Source organism: Giraffa tippelskirchi, chromosome 1 (genome assembly GCF_054371585.1).
Source record: "Giraffa tippelskirchi isolate mGirTip1 chromosome 1, T2T-mGirTip1v1.2.pri, whole genome shotgun sequence".
NCBI lineage: Eukaryota > Metazoa > Chordata > Mammalia > Artiodactyla > Giraffidae > Giraffa > Giraffa tippelskirchi.
The window spans coordinates 201,674,525-201,687,388 of NC_137275.1; the positions used below are offsets into that span (position 1 = coordinate 201,674,525).

General features: G+C 39.5%; 1 protein-coding gene across 8 annotated transcripts in view; it reads left to right on the forward strand.

Annotated features, from left to right (window-relative positions):
- The first annotated feature begins 805 nt into the window (after positions 1-805).
- Positions 806-12,864, forward strand: part of SPTLC1 (serine palmitoyltransferase long chain base subunit 1) — an 88,437-nt gene continuing 76,378 nt past the window's right edge. For all 8 annotated transcript variants that reach the window (XR_014063560.1, XR_014063554.1, XR_014063548.1 and 5 more), the window contains exons 1-3: positions 806-915; positions 3,746-3,853; positions 6,431-6,525. Coding sequence is in view for 2 of the 8 variants with exons in the window: in XM_081524366.1 (XP_081380492.1) it covers positions 859-915; positions 3,746-3,853; positions 6,431-6,525 (260 nt within the window). In the remaining 6 variants the exon portion in view is untranslated. The remainder of the gene's footprint in view (positions 916-3,745; positions 3,854-6,430; positions 6,526-12,864) is intronic.

Consider the following 12,864-nt stretch of genomic DNA (forward strand, 5'->3'; position numbering starts at 1 on the left):
TGTTGGAAATACCCCAACATGCACAGAAAGACATACACACATCCATGGTTACTGAGCATTGTTTGTAATAGGTGAAAAAGTGTGTGTAGGGGGGGAAGTGAGCCACCAGGGAAGCCCCCCAAAGGAAAAATGTTTAAATAAAATGTGATGAGAAATACACACAACAAATTACAATAAATAGGCTTCTTCATTGATTATAAATACAAAATGTATAGCCCCCCAAAGAAAAAAGAATAGAAGACAATTGTGCAACAGTATTATCCCTATGCTCCCAGTTATAGTTAAGAAATCCAACCAAAGTATGTGCACATCACGTTTGGATACCTAGGCTCTTGAAGCTTCCACAGCTAACCGCTATACGGCTTAATACGTACAAAGCCTTACACGGTAAGTGCTAATAATAAGAGTTGTCTATATATATTTTTTTAAATTATAATGCATTCTTTCATTACTTACATAATTTAAAAGTAAAGTATATGTTTGAGGTTGCATTAATAACTTCCTGAACCCAACTGCCTGCCAAGCGTGAGGGTCATTTATTACAACCCTTCCATCCCAAGAGCCCAGCACGGGGTCCAGCAGTTAATGGCCTGGCTGTGAACACATGCTGCGGGGACCACCCTGCCGATTCTCACCACTCCCCACACCCTAGCGAGATCCGAAAGTCAACATTCACCACACCATGCTAATCCTGCCGCAGACGACGCAGCTGCCAGCCATCCAAAACGCAGGCGCGAGAAGGCGGTGCCCACTCCCGGCAGCCCCGCCTCCCGGGCCCCTAGACGTCACTGGGCCGCGCCTCGCAGTATCTGAAGAGCCTGCGATCTGCCTTCCGGAAGGAAGACCCGGCCGCTAACTATGGCGACCGTCGCGGAGCAGTGGGTACTGGTGGAGATGGTACAGGCTCTCTACGAGGTGAGCTTGGCGACTTCAGGGGCTCACGACCACACCCAACCCTGGGGAAGTGGGACGTTTTGTGTGGACGTTTTGTTCTGAGGCCTAGGCGGGCCTGGCCGAGTCACGCCTGGACCCTCGGCGTCGCTCCCTGAAAGGGCTAAAGGCAGACATTTCTCAGCGGCTGAATGTAGGGAGGCGCGGGTGGGAGTCGAACTGGGGGTCTCGATTTGCTCTCCAGCGAGCGGAGAACCCTCTCCAGGTCCTGTCCGGATACAGGAGAGAGGCTAGTCAAAAGCCAGAGCCGCTAAAACGGGAGAGATGCAGGTAGAATGGAAAATCTCAGTCTGGAGAGGTCCTAGGGAAGACAGGTCCTTGAAACTGTGGAGCAGGTAATAGGGGAAAAAATAATAAGTTGGAGTTTGTTTTTGTTGGGAGGTAGCCAAATGATTTGTTGGAAAGGAAGCCGAATGATTTAGGAATATGAAATAGTCATTCTTCCGCATACGTCCTAGTTTCTGTCTTGCAGAGATATAACTACTTTAGTAAATCTTTGAAGAAAGACTAGTTAAGGGATGTTTTTTGAAAATCAGCCATTTCAGGTAGTAAGATAATATAAAATTTAAATGTCGCTCTGGTAAAATGTTCATTCGACATTTAGTGAGTTTCCCTGCGCTGTACGGTACAACTTTCTGCTTGTTCTCTGAGCTGTTCAGCAGCCACTAAACACATGCGGCTATTAAGCACTTGAAAAGTGGCTAGTACAGCTGAAGGACTGAATTTTTCATTTAATTTAGATGTGTATTTAAATAGTTGAATGGTGCTAGTGACGACAGTATTGAACGGCACAGATGTAAATGCTAGAAATAGTACAGTGAGCGAACAGGTAAAAGACGCTGTGCTTATAGAACTCACGTTCATGTAAAGTGAATCTCAGTTTTCTTTCGATAATTTTCTTAAAACTTAATATTGCGCTTACTGGCAGCAGTGATGATGAAAGATGCATCACGACCCATCAGGACTTTTTGGGAAAAAAACCAAACAGTTAAGAGAGAGAATATGGCTTCGGAGATGTCCAACCATAGGTTAATCATAGTGACTGTGAAAGTGAAAGTCACTCAGTCTTGTCCCACTCTTTGCGACTCCCTGGAATTCTCCAGGCCAGAATACTGGAGTGGGTAGCCTTTCCCTTCTCCAGGGAATCGATCTTCCCAACCCACGGATCAAACTGAGGTCTCCTGCATTGCGGGTGGATTCTTTACCTGCTGAGCCACAAGGGAAGCTCAAGAATACTGGAGTGGGTAGCCTATCCCTTCTCCAGCAGATCTTCCCGACCCAGAAATCCAACTGGGGTCTCCTGCATTGCAGGTGGATTCTTTACCAACTGAGCTATCAGTGACTAAGAAGAGCCACTAAAATTTAAGATTTGCATTTCAGAAATGAATAACTTCTACTGTATATTGTTGCTGCCTTTCTGAAGACTGCCCTTTGATTATGTAACTTCTCATACCTTAGTACTGACCATGAGTGACACTTGAGAGAAGTCCTCCTGGATGTCTTTCCTAGGGAAGAAAAGAACCTGCATTTATAATTTTTATTAATTCACTAGACATTTCAGCTTTTCTTAGGATGATGTCTTTGTGGAGTGGAATGTTTAACTAGTGACTTGGATATTTGTTTGTCAGCTATAATCCAATTATTGATAAAACCAAAAGGGTTTTTTTTAGTAGGGCCCTTATTCTTAAATGAATTATATTCAGGAGGGATCAGCAAATTTTAAAAATAATCTTAGAGAGATTTCTGGTTTTGCTTCTAATTTCTGTGTACCTTGGATGTAGAATTTAGGGAGTCTTGTTGTATACCCATACATATAACATGGGTGCAGTTTTAAAGTTACCTGTGCAGTGATCTGAAAGTTTATATATTGCATTTGTCAGCAGTTTCCCTGTCACCACCTCAGAATTTTTTGAACTACTGTGAATCATCTCTTTCTGTCTAATGCTTTACAGTAGTTTGTATTTACATTTCTAAATACCTCTTTTAAATGAGTTTCCAATGACAGCCTATTGGAATACAGCACTCCATAACTGACTGATGGGGGTTTAGTTGATATCTGGAATCTTCTACATGCACTTGGTGTGTTTAGTTGTATAAAACATAAGTCAGCTAGCTTAGCCTTTATCCTGGAAATGTGCAGTTGAAAAGAAGACCTGACATGGATAATTTCATTAAGGTAACTTTTTGCCTGTTGACATGGAAAACACTACATACTTTTGGGGAACTATGGTAAAAAAGAGACATGCTATTTCTTTAAGCATTAATAGAGTCTTTCTGCCATGTTCCAAGGAGCATTTAAAGAGGCTTATCAGGGATACAGAAAATGTAGTAAGATGTGCAAAACTCTTTGAAAATTGTGGAAACTGGTTTCCAAATAGTTCTCAGTTCATCCGTGGGATGTGAAGGTGATAGAAGGCTTGTGAAGCTGCAAAATGTTTGTTACAGTCATTTCCTACCAGTAAAAATACAAATTGCCTGAAGGATGTGATAGTTAATATTGTTTAATTATTGAAATTCTGTGTCAGATTTTATTTTAAAAATTAATTTTTATTCCTAAAGATGGTTTAAAGCTGCAGTTTTAGAGATTTTTCATGTTAGGAGAAATTGCCTTCTGTTAGAAATGGGAAATGGAATGAGCAGAAATAAAGTGAGCTTTGGAAGTAAATCTTCAGAAGTAATAAATATGTTTCGTAAGGTAGTAGTATATGCAGGTGCATTAAATTATATGTGCAGGTTTGGAAATATTTGTTTATTTCTTGTTTTTGTTTTACTTTTGTTTTTGACTCACTCCTAGGCTCCTGCTTATCATCTTATTTTAGAAGGAATTTTAATACTCTGGATAATCAGACTTCTTTTCTCTAAAACTTACAAATTACAAGAACGATCTGATCTTACACTCAAGGTGAGAAGTTAAATTTCTATTTTATTATTTGGTGTATGATTATAGGTGCTACATCTTTCAAAAAGGACTTGTGATGGCTCAACTATATACGTTAAAATGTTTTCTGGAATGTAAGGAAAATGGGAATGAAATATCAGGGTAAACGAATTACAAGGAATCCAGGGATAAAGTAAATACACAAAGAAATACCATGTTACAGGCCTTTATATTTTGCTAGGAGTAAACAGCAGTCTGGAAACGTACTAGATGCTGGAAGGTAAACATGGGCTACTGCTGAATTGCCGGTGTCCACCTATAAGGTTACATGAGTTGCTTGGGAAAAGCAGCACTGTTTCTGAAGCCTGAATGAAAGTTTTCCCTGTGGTCTTCATAAAGAAGATTCAGGGTCTGAGAGAATCCTCTCCATCCCACCACTCTCCACCTTCCCACCCCAAATTGAATTTTGATGTGTTCTGTATGGTAAAGGACCCAGCTCCAGCCCGAGTTGGGCAAACCTTTGTAAGAAGTGTCAAGAGGACTTTCAATGCTGCCCTCTAGGGGCTGTTAGTATGGAGGACCAAGGGGTTTGTGAAATCCCCTACCTTCTCGTGCAGGTAGGAACACTGAGTAACTGTGCCCCAGGTATGAGAGGGGAAGAGCAGTTTTGACTGCAGCATGGTTTCTGTGACTTTGACTGTTTCCCTGTCCAGCCTCTATAGCAATACGCCAGAATACTTAGAGACAGGTACAGTTAGGGATCTTTTCCCACAAAAGTGCCTAAAACTTCAGCTCAGAAGTTCACAAAGCAGCGTTAAGTGTAGCACAAAGATGGGCACTGCTCTTTTCTTTGCTTGCTGGAGCATTCACAGGAGAAGGTGCTAGTGGAATGGAATTACAGCAATGTGGCAAGTGTTTCCTTGTTTTCAGTGGCTGGCCCTTGCTGTCTTGACCATTAATGTTTATCATGAGATGGTCAGACAGTATCCCCTCTAGGGGATATGCAGCAAGTGACTCTTAGGGCAGATAAGTTTAGGAAACCTGGGTAAAGCAAACTAAAGAGGTGTCTCATTGCATGATTTCTTATATAAAAGGCTTTTTATACACCAGTGGCTATTTGAACCTCTGGAGAGATACCCTAAACTTGACCACAGATCCCCACCCCTGCCTTTTTTTAATGATACCTTGTGGGATTAGTGTGCCACAGAACACTCTTTTGATAGTATTATAGTAAGATTGGGTCATCCAGTCCAGAAATCCTGTCTACTTTTTTTCCCTTGGTATTTAGGAACTCCATGTGAATGATTATGTGGCCATGGAACAGATTTCTATCCCAGCTGTTTAAGGGGTTGATCATTCCTAATATTCTTAATTTCAGTTTAAGCATATCAGTCCATACAAATGTGCATTTTGAAAGAAGAATGCCTAAATATAATTTTAGGATAACCCTCTAAAAGCAAAACTTACCTAGAGCAAGATTCAGTAATCACTGACATCTTACCCTAAAAGCTGTGGAAGGAAAAAAAACAACTGTGTGAGTGTTTCTAAAGCTTAACTTAATGTCAGCAAAGAAGAAATGCCCTTCTCAGTTTTACGGATCTGCAGAGTCTCTTGAATACCAGGCACTCTTGAATTGATTCTGAAATCTGTCTCCATGGTAGTGAGTGGACTGTGTGTATCACATGTGCTCCAGGCTTGTTCAGGCTGCTCTTCTTCCATGCAATTGATTTATTCATCTAGCATTTTTTAGTCCCTGAGCCTTAAGTGAGTATGCTCCTAGCCATGCCCTCGAGTTGCCTATTAGAAACATACACAGACGCATTTCACAGGAGTGTGGAAATAGAAATATTAAGAGTGGGCTTATCTAAGGCTAGAATTGCTGTGTCTGTCATGTTCATCAGGTGTGCCTCATCTCATCGTGTACCTCCAGAGTACATTTTCAAAATTACACTTCGTTTTCTAGTTCAAGAAAGGATAAGAAACTCAAAATAGTCAAAATACCTGTAATGCAAGAAATAACAGGTAAAAGGAATAAAGTGGCTTTCTGTGAGAAATTTCCAAACAAATCCTATTATAATAATTATTATTGGAGAGTCTTTTGGTATATTTCAGTTGCTTCTGAATCCTTGCCAGTGGCTTGTAGAAACAGTGCTTTGTAGTCTAGTTAATCCCTTCCTGTGACAATCATGCCTGTAAGAACCTAAGGTGTGGCTGTCTGTAATATTTTGCAAGAGGCTGAGCTCACTTAACCTGCAGTCATGCTTCTTATCTTTGTGTTGTAGACTTTTTGTTTTATCATCAGTAGCAGTTATACTTCCCACAGTGAAAAATTCTGAACAAAAATAAAATTAAAAAAAATTTTCCATCACCCAGGAAGTTTCATGGGAAAAGAGCCTGTAGTCTGAATTGAGGAAAGAGGTGAAGGGTTAAGTGCACAAAACTCAGTAGTGATTTAGTGTCATTTCCAACCACAGCGTCTGGACCTCTTTCTAGCAGCATGTTCATTACAATAGCATCATTACAACAAACAGTTTAGATACTGCTAGAGTTGCTGTCCAGTAAGTAGCACTGCACTGTATTTTAACTGCTTTTCTCTTGTAGGAAAAGGAAGAATTGATTGAAGAGTGGCAACCAGAGCCTCTTGTTCCTCCTGTCTCAAAGGACCATCCTGCTCTCAACTACAACATTGTTTCAGGGTAAATTGGTTTTGCCAGTCAAGGGCTGGTGTTTGGTTTCCTAAAAGTAAATTTGGCAAACTATACATTGGTTTATATAGTATTCCCTTTTTAACTGAAATAAGACTTTCAGAAATTTCTGGAGATCGGAAATGCTCTTTAATAGTCTCCAGTTTGGGTTTCAAAGTTTGTCTCTTTAAAACAAAATATCTATTTTTCAAAGTAATACAGACATAATATTTCAGATGACGAGACAGTGAAGTGAAAAACAGCATTCCTCCTTTTTCCCACCCGATTTGTTTCTGATTTTAGATCTGTTGTAGATCTTCATAACTAGATAGTAATGGTATGCTTGCACCACTGTTTCTTGATTGATTAATATAGACAGTCCCTGTTGACTCTCACAGTATGAATTATGAAACTTCAACTCATTTATGCTAGTCCCTCCTGGCTTCCAGTGTTTTATCTGTTTTTATTGTTAGTTCTTCGATTTCAGTATAGAGAAAATATTAGACACATAGTATCCACCATCAAGAATTAATAGGTATTAACATTTTGCTTTGTTTACTTCAAATCTGTTTTTTAAAAGAAATAGAGCATTAGAAATACAGTTGATCCTTGAACAGTATGGGAGTTACGGGTGCTGACCCTCCATGCAGTCAGAAACTTACATCTAAATTATAGTTAGCCCTCCAGATACATGGTTTTAATACATCCCTCCAGATATGTGGTTTTACTACTATTTACTACCTTGAAGTTGGTGGATTTTCCTTTGCTTATATTTATACTTTTACAACAATATGCCTGTTGCTGTGAAAGTTTTCAGTATTCGTTTAAAAAATATGATGCAGCATATTCTCTTGAGAGAGCTTCCCAGGTGGCTTAGTGGTAAAGAATCTGCCTGCCAATGCAGCTGATGTAGGACACGTGGGTTCAGTCTCTGGGTCCGGAAGATCCCCTGGAGAAGGACGTGGCACCCCACTCCAGTATTCTTGCCTGGGAAATCCCATGGACAGAGGAGCATGGAAGGCTACAGTCCATTAGGTTGCAAAGAGTCAGACACCACTGAGCACATTCTCCTGAGATTGTCCTACTTCTGGTCTGATATGAGAGAGGCTTGTATTCTTCACTTTGGTGAATTTCTTTGGTCTTATGAAAGTTTTTCTTGTTCTTAAATCAAACTTAGCAATCATTAATGTTATGATCATAAAATCCTTCCTACCACAGATGTCTAATTTGCCTGTTTTCTGTATGACAGTCACTTGTCCCAACATAATTGGTTGAATAATCCATTTTTTACCTACTGATTGGAAATTTCCCTACTTTCATATGTCATGTTCATCACTCAGTCGTGTCTGACTCCTTTGTCATATCCTTCTCCAGGGGATCTTTCTGACCCAGGGATCGAACCTGGGTCTCCTGCATTGCAAGTAGATTTGTTACCATCTGAGCTACCAGGGAAGCCTTCATATGTTAAGTTCCCTTATATAGGATCTATTTCTGGCTTTATTTCTATTATTTTGGTGTATTTGTTCTCCCTGTGCCAGAACCTCATTTATGTTGTTCAGTCACTAAATCATATCCAACTCTTTGCAACCCCATGGACTACAGAACACCAGGTTTCCCTGTACTTCACTATCTCCCTAAGTTTGCTTAAATTCATGTCCATTGAGTCAGTGATGCTGTCTAACCACCTCATCCTCTGCTCCCCCTTTCTCCTTTTGCCTTCAGTCTCTCCCAGCATCAGGATCTTTTCCAGTGAGTTGGCTTTTCAAATCAGGTGGCAAAGTATTTGAGTCCAATGAATATTCAGGGTTGATTTCCTTTAGGATTGACTGGCTTGATCTCCTTGCTGTCCAAGAGACTCTCAAGAGTCTTACCCAGCACCACAATTCAAAAGCCTCAATTCTGGGGAGCTCAACTTTCTTTATGGTCCAACTCCAGATCCATACGCAATTACTGGAAAAACCATAGCTTTGACTATACAGACCTTTGTTGGCAAAGTGATGTCTCTGCTTTTTATACACTGTCTAGGTTTCTCATAGCTTTTCTTTCAAGGAGCAAACATCTTTCAACTTCACAGCTGCAGACATTGTCCGCAGTGATTTTGCAGCCCAGGAAAACAAAATTTGTCAGTGCTTCCACTTTTTACCCTTCTGTTTGTCGTGAAGTGATGCGACCCGATTCCATGATCTTAGTTTTTGAATGTTGAGGTTCAAGCTGGCTTTTTCATTCTCCTCTTTCACCCTCATCAAGAGGCTCTTTAGTTCCTCTTTACTTTCTGCCATTAGAGTGCTATCAGCTGCATATTTGAAGTTGTTGGTATTTCTCCCAGCAATCTTGATTTCTGCTTGTGATTCAGCCAGCCTGGCGTTTTGCATGATGTAGTCCACTTATAAGTTAAATAGGCAGGGTGACAATATACAGCCTTGTTGCATTCCTCTCCCAATTTTGAACCAATCCATTGTTCCATGTCTGGTTCTAATTGTTGCTTCTTGACCTGCATACAGGTTTCTTAGGAGACAGGTGCTATGGTCTGGTACTCTCATCTGTTTGAGAATTTTCCACAGTTTGTTGTGATCTACACAGTCAAAGACCTTAGCATAGTCAATGAAGCAGAAGTAGATGTTTTTTTTCTAGAACTCTCTTGCTTTCTCTGTGATCTAGCGGATATTGGTAATGTGATCTCTGGTTCCTCTGCCTTTTCTAAATCCAGCTTATGTATCTAGGTTCATGTACTGCTGAAGCCTAGCTTGAAGGATTTTGAGCATAACCATGCTAGCACGTGAAATGAGCTCAGTGGTAGGGTAGTTTGAACATTCCTTGTTATTGCCCTTTTTTAGGATTGGAATGAAAACAGACCTTTTCCCATCTTGTGGCCACTGCTGAGTTTTCCAAATTTGCTGACATATGAGTGCAACACTTTAACAACATGATCTTTTAGGATTTGAAATAGTTCAGCTGAAATTCTATCACTTCCACTAACTTTGTAGTAATGCTTCTTAAGGCCCTATTGACTTGACACTCCAGGATGTCTAGTTCTAGGTGAGTGACCACACCATCGTGGTTATTCGGGTCAAGACCTTCTTGTGTAGTTCTTCTGTATATTCTTGCTACCTCTTCTTAATCTCTTTTGCTAATGTTAGATCCTTACCATTTCTGTCCTTTACCCTGCCCATCTTTTCATGAAATGTTTCCTTGATATCTTCAGTTTTCTTGAAGAGATCTCTGGTCTTTCCCATTCTACTATTTTCCTCTGTTGCTTTTCATTGTTCGTTTAAGAAGGCCTTATCTCTCCCTGCTGTTTTCTGGAACTCTGCATTCAGTTGGGTATATCTTTTCCTTTCTCCCATGTCTTTTGCTAATCTTTCATTAGCTATTTGTGAAGCCTCCTCAGACAACCACTTTGCCTTCTTGCATTTGTTTTTCTTTGGGATAGTTTTGGACACTGCCTCCTGTACAGTGTTACAAACCTCCGTCCACAGAGCTAATTTGTTCTCCTTACGCCAGAACTTCATTTATACCACTAGGTTAATAATAGATCTTGACTAGCATGGGTCCTTAACCTTCTTATTCTTCAGAATTGTCTAACCTGTTTTTTGACTCTTCACTAAGAGTTTAGGTTTAGCTGATCAGATTTGACCAGAAAATGAATTTGAATTTTTGACTAGTAATGCATTGAATTTGTGGATTAATTTGGAGAGAATTGGCATATTGCTAATACTGAATCTCCGGAGAAGGCAATGGCACCCCACTCCAGTACTCTTGCCTGGAAAATCCCATGGACAGAGGAGCCTGGTGGGCTACAGTCCATGGGGTCACTAAGAGTCGGACAGGACTGAGCGACTTCACTTCCACTTTTCCCTTTCATGCAATGGAGAAGGAAATGGCAACCCACTCCAGTATTCTTGCCTGGAGAATCCCAGGGATGGCGGAGCCTGGTGGGCTGCCGTCTATGGGGTCGCACAGAGTCGGACACAACTGAAGCGACTTAGCAGCAGCAATACTGAATCTCATCACCACATACCTTATGTATAACTTGTATATTTAGGTCTTTCATGTTTCTGAGAAAAGTTGGATAATGTTCTTCATAAAGATTTTGCTTAATTAACTTTTCCTACTTTTTATTTTGAAACATGATAGATTCACATGAAGTCATAAGAAATAATACAGATAGATTCCATATACCCTTCATCATGTCCCCCAGCGGTAACATCTTGCTTAACTGTAGTACAGTATCACAGCCAGGAAATTGACGTTGCATATCTTTTAATAGCTTTATCTCTAGATACCAGAGAGTTTTCATTCTGTCATGAAGAGCATCATTTTCTTCTTGTTTCTGTGTTATTGCACTGGCTAGGATACTTTCCATGCAGTGTCGAATAGGAGTGGTAACAAAGACTTCTGTGTCCTGTTCCTGATAGCTTTTAAGCAACCTGTATAGTGTTGCAAGCCTTCCTTTCTCATCCTAATTTGCTAACGGAACTTTTTGTTAGTTTTAAAATCAGAGTATTAAATTTTATTAAATCTGTTGAGATGATTGTGACTCTTCTCCTCTAATCCATTACTGTTTTAAATTGTACTGATTGATTTTTTACATTAATTAAGCATATCCGTAAAATTTCTTGAGAAAATTGCAAGCAACCATGACACTCATCCTCACTGAGATTCTAGCTTGGTAGACTTGCAGAAAGATGGAGATTTACCCTCTGAAAAGGCTAAATATAAATGAAAAGTCCAAAGGATGTGTTAGGGGATGGGTGCCCTTCTGAAAACGGAATGCAAGTAAAATGTTTATAATGAATAGTAGGATGCTGATCCCATTTCATCCAACTCAGCTCTTAGAGAAAGTTGGAAACCAGATTTATATCTCATATATACCAAAGGAATTCTCTTTGGTGAAACTCGAAGTCAAGAGAATAAAAACAGAAAATTTTGAGCTTAGGGTTTTCTCAGATGAACTCATGTCTGATTATTATAGAGTGAAGCCCACTGTGAGTCAAGAAGCCACACCTATTTACACAGTGCTTCCAATTAGCTTCCCTGTGGCTCAGATGGTAAAGAATCTGCCTGTAATGAAAGAGACGGGTTCAATCCCTGGGTCAGGAAGAGCCCTTGGAGAAGGGAATGGCTCCCCACTTCAGTATTCTTGCCTGGAGAATTCCATGGACAGAGGTGCCTGGCAGGCTACAGTCCATGGGATTGCAAAGAGTCGATCATGACTGAGCAACTAACACTTTCACTTTTTTCTTTCCAGTTAGCATTTCAGTGTCTTATTCTCAAAAATGGGTGGACAACCTTAAATTATGGTCCATTGATTTTCAACAAAGTGCCAAGACAATTCAGTAGGGAAAGAATAGTCTTTTTTAACGAATTGTGATGGGACAACTGGATAGACGTATGTAAAAGAATGATGACAGACCTCAAACTCACAACATGTGTAAAAATTAGCTCAAAATTAATCACAGGCCTAAATTTAAGAGCAAAAATTATAAATTCTTAGTAGAAGAAAGAAAACAAAAGAGTAATTCTTTGTAATCTTGGGTTGGGCAAAGATTTTTAGGTATGACATAAAAAGCACAAGCAGCTAAAGGAAAAATAGATAAACTGCACTTCATTAAAATTAAGAACATTTGTGCTTTGAAGTCCACTATCAGAGAAATAATACAAAACCCTGTAAAATGGGAGAAAATATTTTCAAGTCATATATTTGTTAAGGGGCTAGTATCCAAAATATATATTAAAAAAAACTCTTGCAACTTAGTGATAAACCCTATTTAAGCATGACTATTTGCTTAATTTTTATTAATTGTTGGATTTTTTTTTTTTTTTGCTAATATTTGGTACTTTTAGTATCAGTATTGGAAAATGAGTTTAGTCTTTTCTTTTCCCTTACTGTGCTGGCCCAGGTTTGGTATCAGAAATTTAGTAGTCTTCTAATTTTCTTGGCAATAATATGTATTTGTTGTTTGTTCTGTTGAGCATAGATTTTTAATCATGAATTTAATGTCTTCAGTAAGTTTGTAAAGCTGTTTCTATTTCCTTTATGGGTAAGTTTTGGTTATTGTCATTTAGTAATTGTTCATTTCTTCTTGTGTTTTCAAATGCTTTTGCATGAAGTAGTTCATAGAATTTTCTCAAACAGTTATATGTAAAATGTATACATATATTATATATATAGTATATATATATATGTGTGTGTGTTAGTCACTTAGTTGTGTCCAACTTTTTGTTTTCCCATGGACTATAGCCCACCAGGCTCCTCTGTCCATGGGATTCTCTAGGCAAGAATGCTGGAGTGGATTGCCATTTCCTTCTCCAGGGGATCTTCCCGACCCAGGGATCAAACCCAGGTCTCTT